General features: G+C 41.8%; 2 protein-coding genes across 2 annotated transcripts; both read right to left on the minus strand.

The window, feature by feature from the left end:
- Positions 1-796: 796 nt before the first annotated feature.
- Positions 797-5,240, minus strand: LOC128629261 (uncharacterized). The gene is made up of 7 exons (XM_053676509.1): positions 4,911-5,240; positions 4,570-4,818; positions 3,989-4,106; positions 3,825-3,861; positions 3,634-3,711; positions 3,438-3,515; positions 797-2,372 (listed from the first exon to the last, which is right to left on the minus strand). The coding sequence occupies exons 1-7, from the start codon at positions 5,014-5,016 to the stop codon at positions 2,322-2,324; spliced, it is 717 nt and encodes a 238-aa protein (XP_053532484.1). The 5' UTR covers positions 5,017-5,240; the 3' UTR covers positions 797-2,321.
- Positions 5,241-6,746: 1,506 nt separating this feature from the next.
- Positions 6,747-9,039, minus strand: LOC108262194 (sialoadhesin-like). The gene is made up of 4 exons (XM_053676448.1): positions 8,325-9,039; positions 8,030-8,245; positions 7,177-7,512; positions 6,747-7,084 (listed from the first exon to the last, which is right to left on the minus strand). The coding sequence occupies exons 1-4, from the start codon at positions 8,722-8,724 to the stop codon at positions 6,747-6,749; spliced, it is 1,290 nt and encodes a 429-aa protein (XP_053532423.1). The 5' UTR covers positions 8,725-9,039.
- Positions 9,040-17,142: the final 8,103 nt, after the last annotated feature.

Genomic DNA, 17,142 nt, shown 5'->3' on the forward strand with positions numbered 1-17,142 from the left:
AACCATCGTGTTACCCTGGCATTGGTGTCCTTGGCCTTGGCCATCCACTGCAGTGGTGCGTGGTCCGTCACCAGAGTGAAGGGTCGACCTGCCAGGTAGTAGCGCAGCTCCCCGATGGCCCGCTTTAGTGCCAGGGCCTCTCTCTCCATGGCAGCATATTTCCTCTCCGCCAAGGACAGCTTCCTGCTGATATAGAAGACTGGGTGTTCTTCTCCATTGAAAGCCTGCGAGAGAATTTAGTCAGCCACGCGCTCTCCGGCTGTCCAAAACATTGGTGGTGCTGAAACGGAGCTGTCTCTCAGCACCACAGCGGCAGTCACGGGAGGAGCAATCTTTGCTTCTTGTTCTCTTGTTCTGGCAGAGGCGGAGAGAGTGAACCCGTCCCACAGAGCTGAGTTTCTCGAAGAGCATGGACGTCACATCAGGGTGAAGATCGCCAACATGTGTTCCACATTCTTCAATTTATTAACCCGGCCAGCACAGTGGCAGAGCCTTGTTGTGAAGGTAAACAGCTAGGTGCAGTCCTAAGTCACTTAGTAAATTAAAATAAATAACTAAAAATCCCTCATACTCCAGATTTATTGGAATTCAAAAAGAATAGAGACTTAAAATATTAGTGTGTGGATATTTTTGTAGGATTTTAATCAAGTATGAACCAAAAACATTTTCAGTCCACTAGACCCTTGCTACAAAATCACACAGAGATTAATCTTAAACAACAACAACAATAATAATAATAATAAAATGAAGGGCTCATCCTCATGCATAATGAAGTGTGAGTATCCTCCGAGGCTTACTCCTAAGCGATGGCCTCCTCACTGGATTTAGCCCTGGCACTATGTGGTTCCCTGTTTGACCCCTAGAGTCAGTGGACATCAGTTCCAGAACAGCGCTTCTCTTTGCAGCAAAATCAAAACCATCAACCATCAGCAAAGCATTGTGGGTGATCCCCATGCCAAGTCTGTGCCATATAATGTAAGTAATGTAAAATTGTGCCCTAATGTGGCCTGTGTAAGGTTTGGAACATGAACTACGGTTCACTGGTGTTTGAGCAGCTGTCCTTCTGTCCTCTTCTGTCAGATTCAGAGCCCAGAAGACTGCATTTGTGCTGCCCTGTGAACGCTTTACGCATGTACAGCACTGTGCAAAAGACCGACACCACGCTTTAGTTTCAATCAAATGGCCATTCAGTGTTTATTGTTCATTATTTGGTGGCAAACAACAATGATTGTACGTAACGTACAGTACGTTAATCCTATTTTCACTCAAACAGTCACGCAGTACTTATTTATCCAGGTCAATATTAAACTTCATTTTAGAAATAAAATATGAACAGATGTTTTACTGGTTTTACTGTTGAAGACCTTCGTGATTGATTAACAGATGACCCTGATCTACCTGCTCTATACATCATGTAAAACGTTTTCTACTGCGTGTTTAAGTTGTGTAAAAGTTTACTATGGTTTTGAATCGGTGTGCAGCGTTCAGCCATGTAAAAGCTCATAAGGACAATGTTAATTTTGTAATTTTGTACATAAAAACATTTGAAACATTGGACAGTAACGGATCAGACATAGCAGAATTCATCTCGATGGAAGCTTTTGTTCCTTACATCATTATTAATGATCATCATCATTATCCAGCTTTTCACTGCAGTTTACAACACATGAAAATGACAAATACTGGATCAGATGACAGAAAAGAAAGTTGTAGAAATGTTTCGCTAAATGAATAAAAAAGAAAGTTACAAGAAATTTAAGGATCAGATCAGAATTGACTGATTCATTAATATTTAAGTGATTAAATCCGATGTTAGCATGAACAGAGATTAACAGAGGTCAGTCAAGAGTGAAGGGAAAAGCTCTGTATTATAAAATATATAAGAGCGGGTTGTTCACTAATCGTAGGGTTGGAGGTTCGATTCCTGGCCCACATGACTCCCCATGACGAAGTGTCCTTGGGCGAGACACTGAACCCCAAGTTGCACCGGATGGCTGGCTAGCGCCTTGCGTGGCAGCTCTGGTGTGTGTGTGTGTGTGTGTGAATGAGAAACAGTGGAGAACTGCTAAGATTATAAAAAGCGCTATATAAGTGCGGAGCATATCTATAATGTACAGAAAGACACCTGAGAATCTAAAGGAGCTGCTTGAATAACATAAACGAATGACACTTACTTAAGACAGACTTTAGTTTGCTGTGACGTCTTAATGCCGTTTAACTCTAATCCTCAACTCTAATCCTAAAACTCTCACCCTGAGCACCTTCCTGTGCTGTTCATGATGCTGAATATAAAGTCACTAACCAAACTCAACTGTCCGTTCTCATTCTGCAGTTCTGGAGTACTTCTCCTCACTGAGTCGAGGAGCCACACCCTGAAAAAAATCATCAACACACACACATCATCACATTATACACTATGACATCACAATTTACTCACAAAAAATAACAAACTAATGTCACGCTCAATCGACTTCAAACCATATAACTGTCATGGATTATTACACTTTTATATACGGATTATGTATATAAATATATAATATATAAATTTGAATTATTTATCAGAAGCCCTTATCCAGAGCGATTTACAGAAGTGCTTTGTAATCTCTCTCAAAAACTTCTCCTCGTTCTCGATCACTAGGTCAGAGAGTAAGATTCCAGATCAGCTAAAACCCTGTATTTTAATTACACACTAATTTAAAGAAGATTTCGTGGAAACCAGTTGATTCATATTTGTGAACATATTAATTATTTAAAGAAAAAAAGAATTAAAGAAAGCAAGCCAACACAAATCCATAACTGAAGACAAATCAGACCAGACCCTGAGTTAAGATGAAAGTAATGTTGCTGTATAGAAGGAGGACGCTGCTCTGTGTGTGTAGAGATATAAACCCTTAGCTGTTTTATTGTCATTTCGCACTTCCAGATCTCTGTGTGCTTTACCTTTTATGGAGGTTTGTGGGCGTTACTATATGTAAATGAGCTGTGTCGGGAAAGTGCTTTGCGTGCTACAGGTGGTTCACCTTCGTCAAAATACACACGAGTGCAAAAAATAGCTTTATTTATTTGTGAATATGAAATAAATGTTTACTTGGATTTGACTTATGTAAATATTTACACACAACATTCGTCAGAGGTTCATAATGAGGCACGATGTAAAGTCTCGCCTCATTCACTGTATGTCAGTTCTGAGGCTTTGACCTATTGTTGGTCTCGTCATGTACAGGATTTTGACTTCCTCCGGTTTGGATTGGCGCTGATTGTGTGTGATGTTTCTCGCCTGGCGTTTCTGATTTTTGGATTGTTGACTTTGTGTGTGGACGTCATTAATCTTCTGCATATGGAACATCAAACTTCTCCTAAATCCTGGATGCCTCTCTCTCTCTCTCTCTCTCTCTCTCTCTCACACACACACACACACACACACACTACAGACTTACCCTCAGCGTATCATAATCAGAGGACATGGTTGCAGGGTTCAGAGTTGTGTAAGTGTCACTGGCAGAGTCCTGAACGTTCTAGGAGGGAAATAAGTGTTTAGACAACTAAACACACACACACACACACACACACACACACACACACACACACACACACACATACACACACACACTCAAACAAAGACTATATACGTACTTGCAGAGTGTCATAATCCGGGGACGTATTCATGCGGTTCAGTGCTGTGTATGTGTCATCTCCAGGCTTTGGAACACTCTGAGAGAAATGAAGAGAAAACGTCTTCAGTATTTATTCAATAACACATTTATAGGAACTTTATGTGGAACTTGATGAAGATAAAGACGTAAAGTGAAAAGTTCCCTCAGTACCTGAATGTCTGTGTCTCTCTCTGCTCCTCTCTTCCTCCTATTCACACAAACGACATAAAAACATGGCTGTTCAATCCGTTCCTGCTTCACTCAGCTAATTATAAACACTGGATTAAGTTTACGGTACAGATTCACTGTAATGATGAAAGAATTCAGTCGCTCACTTCATGCACAGAACGGCAGTAAGAAGAGAGAGAAGCAGAGCAGGAACGAGTGCAGCAGTTCCCCATAGAGCATACAGCTTCCACACCTCCACTGAGCTCTCCTCATCACCTGAGAAATCTTTTAGCACATGTACAGAGCAACTGTTACTGTCAGAGAGGATACTGTTACTTTTTGACCAATAAATGATTTTTTCTAAACGCAGAAATGAAATGCTACTGAGCACGTAAAAAACCTTCATTCCAGTATAATGACTTTTTACTAACCTGTGTAGTCTTTATACAGCACTTCAATAAAATACCAGTAAAGTGTTACTCATTTAAATAAGGAATAAAACACTCGAGGGCGTGTGTCGTTAATCAACGGTGGGGTGGTGTGATGTGGCCGATTCAAAGAGTCTGTTACCATCTTGAAGTTGATTACTTTTCTATAACAACACATTTATTTATTTGGCTGATACTTTAATCCAAAGTGACATAAAATCCAACCCAAGTATAAAACCTGCTCTCTGTCAGTGCTGAGGATTGAACCTGAGCTATCACAACCCTATACATTAATATAATGACTGAGTTTTGTGGCTCACATGTTACAGTTAGTTCAGGAGAGCGGAGATCCTCACGTCCTCTCACAGCACAGGAGTAGTTTCCTGCATCTTCACTGGAGTTCAGGTAGAGCTTGTTGCGTTTGGTGAGTTTGTCAGTAACAGGCTGTCCGTTCCTGTACCACATGTAAGTGTGGTTGTTAGACAGAGTGCAGGAGGTGATGCAGCTCAGCTTTACTGTAGTCTGTCCTTCTGATGCCACTGCAGAGCGACTCGCTCTTGCCTGCAGATCTGAATGTGCAAAAAATAAAGGAAAGTGATTTAACAGATTTACATCGATACAGAGAGACCAGAACTAGAGACAGTTCAGTGTAGGACATTACCTGTAACACTCAGAATCACTCCACGTCTACCAGTGAATCCTTTACCATCATTAGTAAGGAATCTAAGTTGATATCTTCCAGAGTCTTTCTTTGACAGGTTTTTCATTTTCAAAGTGCTGCTTTTGTCTTGTTTCACATATTCAACTCGATTAGTAAACTGTGTTTCCTGCTTCAGGTCCTGGAAGACTTTACCACGCTGAAAATAAAACCAGAATACTTCTCTAACACTCAGATCACTGTGATGTGAGTAATTTCCAGCAAACTCCACTGAAGACCCTTCCAAAGCACAGACTCTTCTGTCTCTGTAGGTCACACTATAACAGCTCCTGCCAACACCTGAAATGGTAACAGGTCATTGGAAGGTTTTATTTGAAGTTGATTTAAAACTATTTTCGTAACATCAGTGTTTCAGTCCTGAAGACAGACTCTTTCAGAATCCACAACAGCACTTGACTTTAGCGCTTATTTATGAATCTGTCACTGGATTTGGTGATTTTTTTTTTAACCCTTTGAGACTCATAATAAAGAAAAACAGAGAATTTCTGAGAGTTGAGAGAGCAGGTTCACTCGACTCACCACCAGTGTATAAAACCTGAATACTGTATGTAGTGACGGACAGAAATGATAGAATTTTATAAATACATAGTTTGTGTTGTCATGAACAAAGACTTCTTTAAGAAATAAAAATGTTATAATTTATTATTTTCTATTCCGATAAAACTATTCTATTCTTCAGGAAATCTTCCTTCTTCATGTAAGATGATCTTGTAAATAATCTTGACGATTCAGTTTATAGGGAAATTGTTCTATGACATCATTTGGTGTCTTCTAGTGAGTTTTTGAGCTTGTATTAAATAACTTCCCAACACTGAAATCAAGAGACCCTCCATTACACGATGAGGCTTAATGAATACTCACACAGTGGAAGAGAGAGAACCGAGCAGGAGTAACTGCCTTCTACTGCATTTCTTAAAGGGAAAGTTTCCACCTCGTCTCTGTATTTCTCTAAGAATTGCCCAGACCACCTTAAGAGGGCTCTCTCCCCTAAATTCTAGGACACTTCTTCACTAGTGATTACTAATGAAGGGCTAGGTTAGTAAAGGGCTTAAGTTAGTGAAGGGCTTAGGTTACGGCCATTCTGGGTCTCACAAAAATGCTGATGTGGTCTGTATATGGACAAACGTAAATAAAATAATAATAATTAAATAATTAAATACCTAATTACTCCCATTTAGCTGTCTATAGGATAGTACTGAGTTACAGGAACGCTTCCCCACTGACCTTGTGGATGTGGACTCGTGTACGTCAGTGTTTCATTCCTCTGATACTAAAACACTCGGCCAGTAATTACTTACAGCACCTATAAATAGTCATTCCAGTCGTTCCCTCACCTGCCTCATGTTTTATATCTCACTTGACGTTAATAAAATTAAGTCAGCTTGTCATGTGACCAGGAATCTACAAAGCGCAAATGTCTCTGTCCTGAAGACGAAAACTTCACCATATCAACAATTACACACTCTGAATAATCTGTTTCCGTGGAGCCCCTGTGACTGAGCTGTTACTATAGAAATGATCATGAAATCAGAACGAGTTCATTAATATAATCCTGGGACTTGTTTTGCAGCTGGAACTGCTGTTACAGAATATTAATCAACACCTGAACAATCTGAATGGAGAATTCAACAGCAGCGTGGTGTAAAAGATTACACTGTGCATTGTGTCTCACAAACACCTCTGGATTTTCACATTTACTTATTTGGCTGATACTTTAATCCACAGTGACTTACAAGTGAAGAAAAATCCAATCCAAGCATAAAGCTGAGCAGTTGAGGACTAAAAGCTGCTCTCTGTCAGTGCTGAGGATTGAACCTGAGCTATCACAACCCTATACATTAATATAATGACTGAGTTTTGTGGCTCACATGTCACAGTTAGTTCAGGAGAGCGGAGATCCTCACGTCCTCTCACAGCACAGGAGTAGTTTCCTGCATCTTCACTGGAGTTCAGGTAGAGCTTGTTGTGTTTGGTGAGTTTGTCAGTAACAGGCTGTCCGTTCTTGTACCACATGTAAGTGGGGTTGTTAGACAGAGTGCAGGAGGTGATGCAGCTCAGCGTTACTGTAGTCTGTCCTTCTGGTGCCACTGCAGAGCGACTCGCTCTTACCTGCAGATCTGAATGTGCAAAAAATAAAGGAAAGTGATTTAGCAGATTTACATCAATACAGAGAGACCAGAACTAGAGACAGTTCAGTGTAGGACATTACCTGTAACACTCAGAATCACTCCAGGTTCAGCAGAGAATCCTTTACCATCATTATTAAGGAATCTAAGGCAATATTCTCCAGAGTCTTTCTTTGTCAGGTTTTTCATTTTCAAAGTGCTGCTTTTGTCTTGTTTCACATATTCAACTCGATTAGTAAACTGTGTTTCCTGCTTCAGGTCTTGGTTGTCATTACCGTGCTGAATATAATGCCAGAATATTTCACTAACACTCAGATCACTGTGATGTGAGTAATTTCCAGCAAACTCCACTGAAGACCCTTCCAAAGCACAGACTCTTTTGTCTCTGTAGGTCACACTATAACAGCTCCGGCCAACACCTGAAATGGTAACAGGTCATTGGAAGGTTTTATTTGAAGTTGATTTAAAACTATTTTGGTAACATCAGTGTTTCAGTCCTGAAGAGAGACTAGATTTGACTGATTATTTTAGATCACTTATAATAAAGAAAAATAGAGAATTTCTGAGAGTTGAGAGAGCAGGTTCACTCGACGCACCACCAGTGTATAAAACCTGAATGTGTAGTGATAGATAGAAATGAGAGAATTCTGTAAATATGTACTGTAGTTAGTTTGTGATGCCATGAAGAAAGACGCAATAAAAGTTATAATCTATTATTTTCTATTCGGATAAAACTATTCTATTCATCAGAAAATCTTCCTTCTTCCTGTAAGATGTTTTGATATTGAAATGATCTTGACGAATCAGTGAATATGTGAATTGTTCTATGACATCATCTGGTGACTTCTAGTGAGTTTTTGAGCTTGCATTAACTTCTTTTCCAACACTGAAATCAAGAGACCCTCCATTACATCATGAAGCCAAATGAATACTCACACACTGGAAGAGAGAGAATAGTACCATAGCCTTCAACAGAGCAGGAGTAACTGCCTTCTTCAGCTTTACTTAAAGGGAAAGTTTCCACGGTGTCTTTGTATTCCTGTAAGTAATTTCCATTCTTGTACCAGAAGTACCGGGGAACAGAAGAGGTCAGAGGACAGGAAGTGCGGCAGGTGAGACTTTGTTGTGTGGAGTCGTGGGTCACCTGCAGGTCTAAATGAAGATAAAGGTGAATGTTTGAACACAGACGTGTATAACAGCACAGGTTATTACAGACTAGCTGCTCTGTTACCTGTAACTGTTAGAGTAACTCCAGCTGAGCTCAGATATTTCTCTCCTTTATCCGTAATGAACACGAGGCGATATTCCCCTGAGTCTCTCTCTCTCAGGTCTGTTATTGTAAGAGTCGAGCGGAAGTTGGTCATCTCTGTGTAGCTCACACGTCCTGCGTAGTCTGAGTCTAAAGCTAAATCCTCTGGATGTTCCTCCTTCCTCCATTTAGCTTTGTCCTTTAGGCTGAACCAGAAGCCAGTGATGATGATGATATTTGAGTAAGAGCACGTCAGGGTCACAGATGACTCCCTCAGAGCACAGATCTTCTCAGGATGGCATGACACCTTCACGTGCTGGATACCTGATACTGAAACGGAATTGTTAACATCAGATATTAAAAGACAATAAAACAGCTTCATATTTGTAATGATCACAGTTTCCTTTAAGAAATAGAGAAGCTTCTTATTGTGATCAGACTTTTAATCAGACTTTTACCACAAGCACAGCTGGATTCTTGAATCTGGTTCATTTTCTCTAACAGCAGCTCTGACAGTAGCTCCAGCTGTAAGCTAAATCAGGTTTATATTAATGCACTCCTTCTAATATGTGATTGTTTCTTTAATAAAAACTCTCACAGGCGCTCCACATTAACACATTATAAAATGAGTGAAACTGTTGATCAGGACATTTATTGATCATTTTTGGAAGAAGTCATCAGTGTGCACACTTTGTAATAGTCAGAGGTAAAGCTAGAATTTTGAAGATGATGTTTTCAGACACAGCATTGTAGTTTCTCAGTAATATAACAAGCGGAGGTTTTGTCTTATTACGTTATTAACTAAAGAGAAAGAAAATAAATAGAGGCTCGTGAGGGAGTGACACACAGGAATAAAACACTGGCATGTGCTGTTATAGGAAAATAAACAACTTTATAACAAATAATCATGCTTTGGGTGGAGAAAAGGAAAGAGGCTACACACACACACACACACACACACACGCACGCACGCACACACACACACACACACACACACACACACACACACACACACACACACACACACACACACACAGACCTCAGGATCAAACCCCACACCACCACCAGAGGGCTCCCTCTCCTGAATTCTAGGACACTTCTTCACTTGTCATTGCCATTTCCTCTTCACAGATTATATAAAACACTTTCATACTCATTGTCATTACTGAGATCTCCTGTTGTCTAAGGTCTGAGCTGTTATTTTGTGGATGCCTTGCCATGTTTCTGACTCCTGCCTAGTTCTGACTGTTCTCTGGATTTGTCCTGCCTGCTTTCTGATCATTGTGGAGTTCAATCTGTTACACTGTCTCTGTGATGCTGTTGTTTAAGATTAAATGAAGAATTTTACCACTACACATTACAACACTGATTTCTCAATATTGCTAAAAGTCCTGATTAAGTATTTAAATGTCAAGTACAGTTAAAACACCTGGACAAAAAAATACAGTGATCAATGCTATTGATGTTCATGCACATAAAAGTGTTAATAAAGTGTTTATAAATAAAAGCAATATTGAACAACATAAGCTATTCATACTACAGTCTACTCAGAATCCTTCATTCTTATTATTAGTGTTTGTCAGCAGTGTCCTGCGGCCAGAGTGAAAAAACATGTCTAGTTCTGCCCAAGGCCGATGACACGGACCTCCAAGTTTTGTGAAGGACAGTGTTCCACTTGTTGTTGAGGAGGTGACTCCTCCTTCAGGCTTCTCAGTGTATGTCACTTCACCTCGTGGCTTTAGCAAAGATGTTGTCTTGGCAGCACTTCTTGGCTTCTCTGAGGACGTCGCTCCACCTCCTGGCTTCTCTGAGGTTGTGCATCTCCTGACACGAGCAAGGAGATGTTTGCTCTTTGCTCCACCTTAGTACAGGAAGTTGCTCTTCCCAGGCAATGCCTTCCTCATGGTGGACTTTCGACGAGGTCCAGTACATCTTGTTTTACATTTGTCACTACTCAGCCATGCATTAAGGAGGGTTCTGTCATGATTCCCCTCAGCGCACAGTGCATTTCCCAGTGTGGCTCGTTCTGCTTGATTCTTTAGTAAAGAATGTCTTTAATTTGTGTACACCTGTTCTTATTTCCACCCTTGATCAGTTCATCTATTTATACCCTCATGTTCCTTTGTCTCGATGTCTGTCTCAAGACATAAATCTTAACATCCATCCATACATCAATTTTCTGTACCGTTTATCCTACACAGGGTAGCAGGGAGCCTGGAGCCCGAATACCCAGAGGAAACCACCAAAGCATGGAGTGAGCGTACAAACTCTGCACACGCAGGGCGGAGGTGTGAATCGAACCCCCAACCTGGAGGTGCCTTCAAATCCTATCACTGCCGACCTGCCACTACTGGGTCCTTAAGCAAGGTCATTAACCCTTAACTACTCAGTTGTATAAATGAAATAAATGTAAGTCACTCTGGATAAAAGAGTCTGCCAAAGGCCATACATGTAAAATGCATAAATGTGCAGTACCCTCCACTAATATTGGCACCCTTGGTAAATATGAGAAAAGAAGGCTGTTTAAAATTGTCTTTATTGTTTAACCTTTTAATAAATTCAAAGATTTCACAAAAATACTCTGCTCCCATGGATATCAAACAATTATAAACACAACATGGGTTTATCAAAAAATATCTTTACTTAAATATAGGTGTGCACCAATTATTGGCACCCCTATGAATTCATATGAGAAAAATATTTGACGTATTTCCATTGATATTTTACATTTCTTTAATACACCTGGGTGACTAGGAACAGGAAATTGTTTAACCATGACTTCCTGTTTCACAGGAGTATAAATGTGAGGTAACACATACAGTAGGCCAAATTCCTTTAGTCATTCATGTCAATGGGTAAGATCAAGGAATATAGCTGTGATGTGTGGCAAAAGGTTGTTGAGCTTCTTAAAATGGGAAGTGTCTATAAGAAAATAGCACAAGCAGTGAAAATGCCCATTTCCACCATCAGGGCAATAATTAAGAAGTTCCAGTCAACTGGAAATGTTATGAATCGACCTGGAATTGGACGTATGTCTATATTGTCTCAACGCGCTGTGAAGAGGACGGTTCGAGTGGATAAAAAATATCCAAGGATCACAACTGGAGAATTGCAGAAGTTAGTTACGTCTTGGGGTCAGAAAGTCTCCAAAACTACAATCTGAAGTCACCGACATCACCACAAGCTGTTTGGAAGGGTTTCAAGAAAAAAGCCTCTACTCTCATCCAAAAACAAACTCGAACATCTTCAGCTTGCCAGACACTACTGGAACTTCAAAAGGGATCGGGTTCTATGGTCAGATGAAACCAAAATAGAGCTTTTTGGTAATAAACACCAGAGGTGGTTTTGGTGCCATATGGAAAAGTACCTCATGCCAAAGTTAAATATGGAGGTGGCTCTTTAATGTCTTGGGGCTGTTTTTCTGCCAGAGGTCCTGGACGTTTTGTTTAGGATACATGGCATCATGGACTCTTTCAAATAAAGTACAGTACATTCAAATATATACAGTAAATGAAAACCTGACTGCTTCTACCAGAAAGCTTCAACCTGGCCGTGGTTGGATTTTCCAGCAGGACAATGATCCAAAACATACAACAAAATCAACACAGAAATCTTTTACTGACCACAAAATTAAGGTCCGGCCATGACCACCCCAGTCCCCTCACCTGAACCCCATAGAAAACCTGTGGGGTGAACTGAATAGGAGAGTCCACTAGCATGGACCTCGAAATGTGAAGGATCTGGAGAGACTCTGTATGGAGGAACGGTCTCAGATCCCTCACCATGTATTCTTCAACCTCATCAGGAATTATAGGAGAAGACTCGGAGCTGTTATCTTGGCAAAGGGAGGTAGCACAAAGTATTGACTAAAACGGTGCCAATAACTGTTGCACCCCTATATTTAACTATTTTTTTTTATATAAACCTGTGTTTTGTTTGCAAGTGTTTGATATCCATGACAGCAGATAATTTTTGTGAATTTTTTTAAACAAAAGATCAAAAGGTTAAGAAAATAAAGACAAAAACAGCATTATTTGCTTATATTTACCAAGGGTGCCAATATTAGTGGAGGGCGCTGTATATCTGGTCTCAGATCAGTGGTAAAGAATCAGTTTGCTCTAAAACTAAGTATCATGATTCCCTTGACATGATACGTGACAGAATATTCCGCCTTGCAATAGATGCAGCACGAGAACGAAGAGAACACAGAATCCGGAAGTCCACGCCAATCATCCCCGCCTTGGATTCTATGCAGTTTTTGCAATGGACTTTCATGGTCCTTCCCGATCGGTATGATGGCTTCTTTGGTTATCTGGACTATTTTATGATTGACTGCCAGAGTTACTTCTCAAGCCTGTTTGACCCGAAGCCAAGGGAGAAACAATGGATTAAGTTCATGATGTCCTGATTTTTTGGCCCCGCTCGCAAGTGGGCACAGCGAGTAGCAGCCATGAGACCCTGGGCACTGGAGGACACTAGGCAGTTCTCGGACCTGTTTCTGAGGGAGTTTGGAGAACCAGGGCAGAGCTACAACTTGGATGAGCTGTTGAAGGGAGTTAATGTGGCGAACAGTGCTGATCTTCCATTCCACATGCAATATGAGCGGATGAGCCACCGAGTTGATGTTAACACGAACAACCAAGCTCTGCGCACACCCAAGCCTGTTAACCAAGTTCTGTTCACGTCCAAGCCTGCTGACCCAGTTGACCAAGTCATGCTCATGTCCAAGTCTGCTAAACAAGTCATGCTCAAGTCCAAACCTGCTGACCAAGTGCAGCTCACGCCCGAGTCTGCTGACACGCACAGGCAAGTTCTGCCCACGCCCAAGTCTGTTGACATACACAGCCAAGTTCCGCCAAAGCCCGAGTCTGCTGACACGCACAGCCAAGTTCTGCTCAAGCCCAAGTCTGCCAACACGCACAGGCAAGTTCTGCTTATGCCCGAGTCTGCCGACACACACAGCCAAGTTCTGATCACGCCCGAGTCTGCAGACACGCACAGCCAAGTTCTGCTCACGCCGAGTCTACCGACACGGCCGCCCAAGTTCTGCCCATGCCCAGGGTTCACCTGGTGACCTCAGAGCCCCAGCTTGAGATCTACGAGGAGATCTCAACTCCAGAGCTGCAGCCTCGCTGCTCAGCTGTGGTCGTCACTTAGCCTTCCTGTTCAGCTGTGGTTGTCATTCAGCCTCCCTGTTCAGCTGAGGTCGTCGCTCAGCCTCCCTGCTCGGCTGAGGTCGTCGCTCAGCCTCCCTGCTCCACCGAGGACTTCGCTCTATTTCCCTCCTCCACCGAGGACGTCACTCCGCTTTCCTGCTCCGACGAGGACGCCGCTCCACTTTCATGCTCCACCGAGGATGTCGCTCAGCCTGTCTGCCCGGCTGTGGTCGTCGCTCTGCCTACCTGTTCAGCTGGGGACGTCGCTTCGCTTTCATGCTACGACGAGGACATCAACCTGCTTCCCTGCTCTGCTGAGTACAGCACTCTGTTCCCCAGTTCAGCCGAGGACGTCGCTCTGCTTTCCTGCTCCGCCGAGAACGTCGCTCAGCCTGTCTGCCCTGCTGTGAATGTCGCTCTGCTTCCCTGCTCCACCGAGGATGTCACCCTGCTTCCCTGCTCTGCTGAGTACAGTGCTTTGTTTCCCTGCTCCGCCAAGAACACTGTGCGGTGGCCTGGATCTGCTTGGGACATTCTGCCCAGGGGGTCGGGGCCGCTAAAGAAGTTGGATGTCTCGGGGCACTCCAGGAGGGGTGCCTTTGGGGGGGGGTTCTGTCATGATTCCCCCTTGAAGCAGCGTGCTCTAAGCGCGAATGCGCGAGCACCTGCTTTTCCAATGTTGACAGCAGTGACATTTCAACATGTGCTTTTGTTATTGTTTATGGCATGTCTCCTCCCCGTCCTGTCATTGGTTGTCATGTCACGTGTGTCCGGATTACGCTCAGCTGTTAGCAGTTGCGAGGGTAATCATGTCATCATATATACTGCATGTCTCACAACACTCAATGCGGATTATTAGACTAGAATAGAGTAGATGTGTTTAATGCGATAGTCATAGTCATAGTCTGTTAGATTAGTTTGTATATTAGAAATAGTCATAGTCACGTTCCTTGTTAGAGTTAGTTCACGCTGGGTTATCCGCTCCCAGTCCCTCGTCATAGTTCATGCTTCATGTTTTGTTTATCGACCCTGTTTTTCGTGACCACAACCTTGGTTCATGCTTAACCCTGTGTATGCCTGTTTGCCGATTGCCTGACCTTTGCATGTTACTGGATTACGTTTTGGATTACTGTTTGGATTTGTCTGCCTGTTTCTCTCTTAAATAAAAACTGTCATACTACGATTGCATCCTACCTTATCTCCGTTACGTCACGATACGTGACACTAAGTTGGATCAGCTCATACACTCAGAGTAACACTTTTGTGTGGATTTACATTACTGCATGTTCCACTGTTTCAATCAGTTTTGTTAAATTCACTGAACAACTTTAATAAAACTCTAGAGAACAAGAGCCTTTAAACTGTTCTGCTCTAAGAGCAGCTTCCCCAGTTCACATCCTGGCCTGAAACATTACAAAATAAACTGCAAAACTGTTCTCAGATCAGCCGACACATTCATCACTACTGTAGCATTAGCGTTTAATGTTGCCACCAGCATGAAGCTGTTAAACAAGCGACAATATCTCGAAAATAAAGCAAGCTGGATTTAGCACACAGAAGGAAATAGTCATTTAGCACAGTTTATGGCCTTTTGATAACCTGGAATCTGTTACAACATTAGGAGTTTTTCATGTCCATTCATTTTGTATGTGGAGTTGTTTAGTTTAGGCCTGTTAGGAAACGCCCACAGCTAACATATTCCATGTAGCAGAGACAGGTTCATCTTAATACTCAACAAATACAGCAACCCTACCTGTAATATTCAACAACAGGATCAGCAGCAGCAGCTTTCTGGATCCAACGTCCATAGTTCCACTTAGAGCCCTGAAAAACACAATCATTTAACTGTTTAACTGGGAGATCACTATAAACACAATCGATATCAATATGCATAGGTGTGCTCGTTGTATATTAATATATATGTTCTGTTAAAATTCGTATTTACGGTAATATACAAATTTACTAATGTGAACATAATCATAAAGAGAGTTTTTTCTTACGTCCTCTCGGGTCTCCTCTTAGTAATGTTCTAACTTAGTGGAAATGTGCAGTGGTGTGATCACGGGGCGCGCGTGTGTGTGTGTGTGTGTGAGATGGGGGGTGGGTGGGTAAGTAGCTGAAGATGAAAAAGAAGTTTGTTTCCTTCCTTTTTTTTCTGAGCGTGACCTTCACTTAAACAGTCTCGTTATACACACACTATCAATTTTAGTATTGAATTAAAAAACACAGCAGTCACACACTCCTGTACACTATACATGATAATAATTGACATTTTTTTCATCTGCATTGGGCAGCTCATCAACAAAAGAGCTGAAATACACACTGAGTGGAGCTTTACATTCTCCACCAGGCCTTTCCCCCTTTAAATTCATCTCCACATAACATTTCTCATACTTTTATTAATTTAGCTGAGACTTTAATTCACTTTCATTATTTAGTTTAAGAACACAACACTGTCTCTCTGGCTGTACTGGGGTTTCTGTACACAAGAAGATGAGTAAAATAGCACATATATTATAGAATATAATAACATCCTGCACCTTCTTTATCTGTGTGAGTTTATTTATTCTCTTAATTCTGTAAACCCAGATGTGTGAAGTATGAACTGTTTCAGAGTTGAGTTCTGTTTCTATGGTTATTTTCCCACGTTCTTGGCTGGAGTGCTATTTATGACTGAGGACAGCAGCAGCAGTGGTTACGCTGTGGTTACGCTCTTGCTGGTCAGTGCATGAGTCATATAGTATAGCGTGTTGAATACACCTTGTGTGTGTGCGTGTTTGTATGTGTGCATGTGTGTGCATGTGTGTGTGTGTGTATTTGTGTGTCTGTGTGTCCTCTCAGACAGTTTAATATAACAGAAAATCAGGAAGTGGCCCGAAAGTGTCAGAGATTGCAGTAGAATTCAGGAGCGTGCTGCCTCTGCTGGTGATGAGGGGAAACGCCTCACTTACAGTATGACAGTAGTGTCAGTGCAGGTCAAGGGTCACTCTCATGCTGTGTATAAGAATTCACTTTAAACTTCACTCTGTCTCTGTCCATCATAGGTAATAACACACAATTAAACATTAATTTAAGTCCATTTTAATTAAATAGATAAATAATAACAAACCTAGTTTAATACTTGCAGATATGAAGGTTACAGTATCACACTGAAAAATGAAAGTGAAAGCTGAGCTGTATCACCTCCTGCACTCTGTCTAACAACCCCACTTACATCTGGTTCAAGAACAGACAGCGTGTGTTATTAAAACACTTTCACTCAGTATTTAAGAAACCTTTCTCCAAGTGCTTACTAGTGATGTTACTGTTGCGACACGTTGGCGGAGACAAACGTGGACTGGCTATTGAGATAAGGTGGGACGGAAAACAGACGGAACACGGAACGAGATCAGAGTCAGGATAATACAGGTAATCAGGTTATACGGGGCGTAGGCAAAAGTGTAGTCTAGGGACAAGCGGATATCGACAACCAGGTAAACGTATTTAACAATAAGGCTTGGTAAACAAACAGAGACGAGGCTGCTGAGTGGTTACTTCGCAAGTGGCTGACGTTAATGAGGCCCTTTTATAACTTTAGATGTAGTGCAGGTGTTCATAATCAGAACTCCGGCGAACTCGAGTGCGGGCATGGCTGGGAAGTGTAG

Source organism: Ictalurus punctatus, chromosome 27, assembly GCF_001660625.3.
Source record: "Ictalurus punctatus breed USDA103 chromosome 27, Coco_2.0, whole genome shotgun sequence".
NCBI classification, from domain to species: Eukaryota; Metazoa; Chordata; class Actinopteri; order Siluriformes; family Ictaluridae; genus Ictalurus; species Ictalurus punctatus.

Coding starts and splice junctions, on each gene's coding strand:
- LOC128629261 (XM_053676509.1), bottom strand. CDS start 5,016: ATGAAAAACCTGTCAAAGAAAGACTCTGGAAGATATCAACTTAGATTC. Junction 4,819..4,910: donor AGTGATTCTGAGTGTTACAG/GTAATGTCCTAC, acceptor TTGCACATTCAG/ATCTGCAGGCAAGAGCGAGT. Junction 2,373..3,437: donor CTGATTATGATACGCTGAGG/GTAAGTCTGTAG, acceptor GATTTTTTTCAG/GGTGTGGCTCCTCGACTCAG.
- LOC108262194 (XM_053676448.1), bottom strand. CDS start 8,724: ATGAAGCTGTTTTATTGTCTTTTAATATCTGATGTTAACAATTCCGTT. Junction 8,246..8,324: donor AGTTACTCTAACAGTTACAG/GTAACAGAGCAG, acceptor ATCTTCATTTAG/ACCTGCAGGTGACCCACGAC. Junction 7,513..8,029: donor TATTCTCTCTCTTCCAGTGT/GTGAGTATTCAT, acceptor TTACCATTTCAG/GTGTTGGCCGGAGCTGTTAT.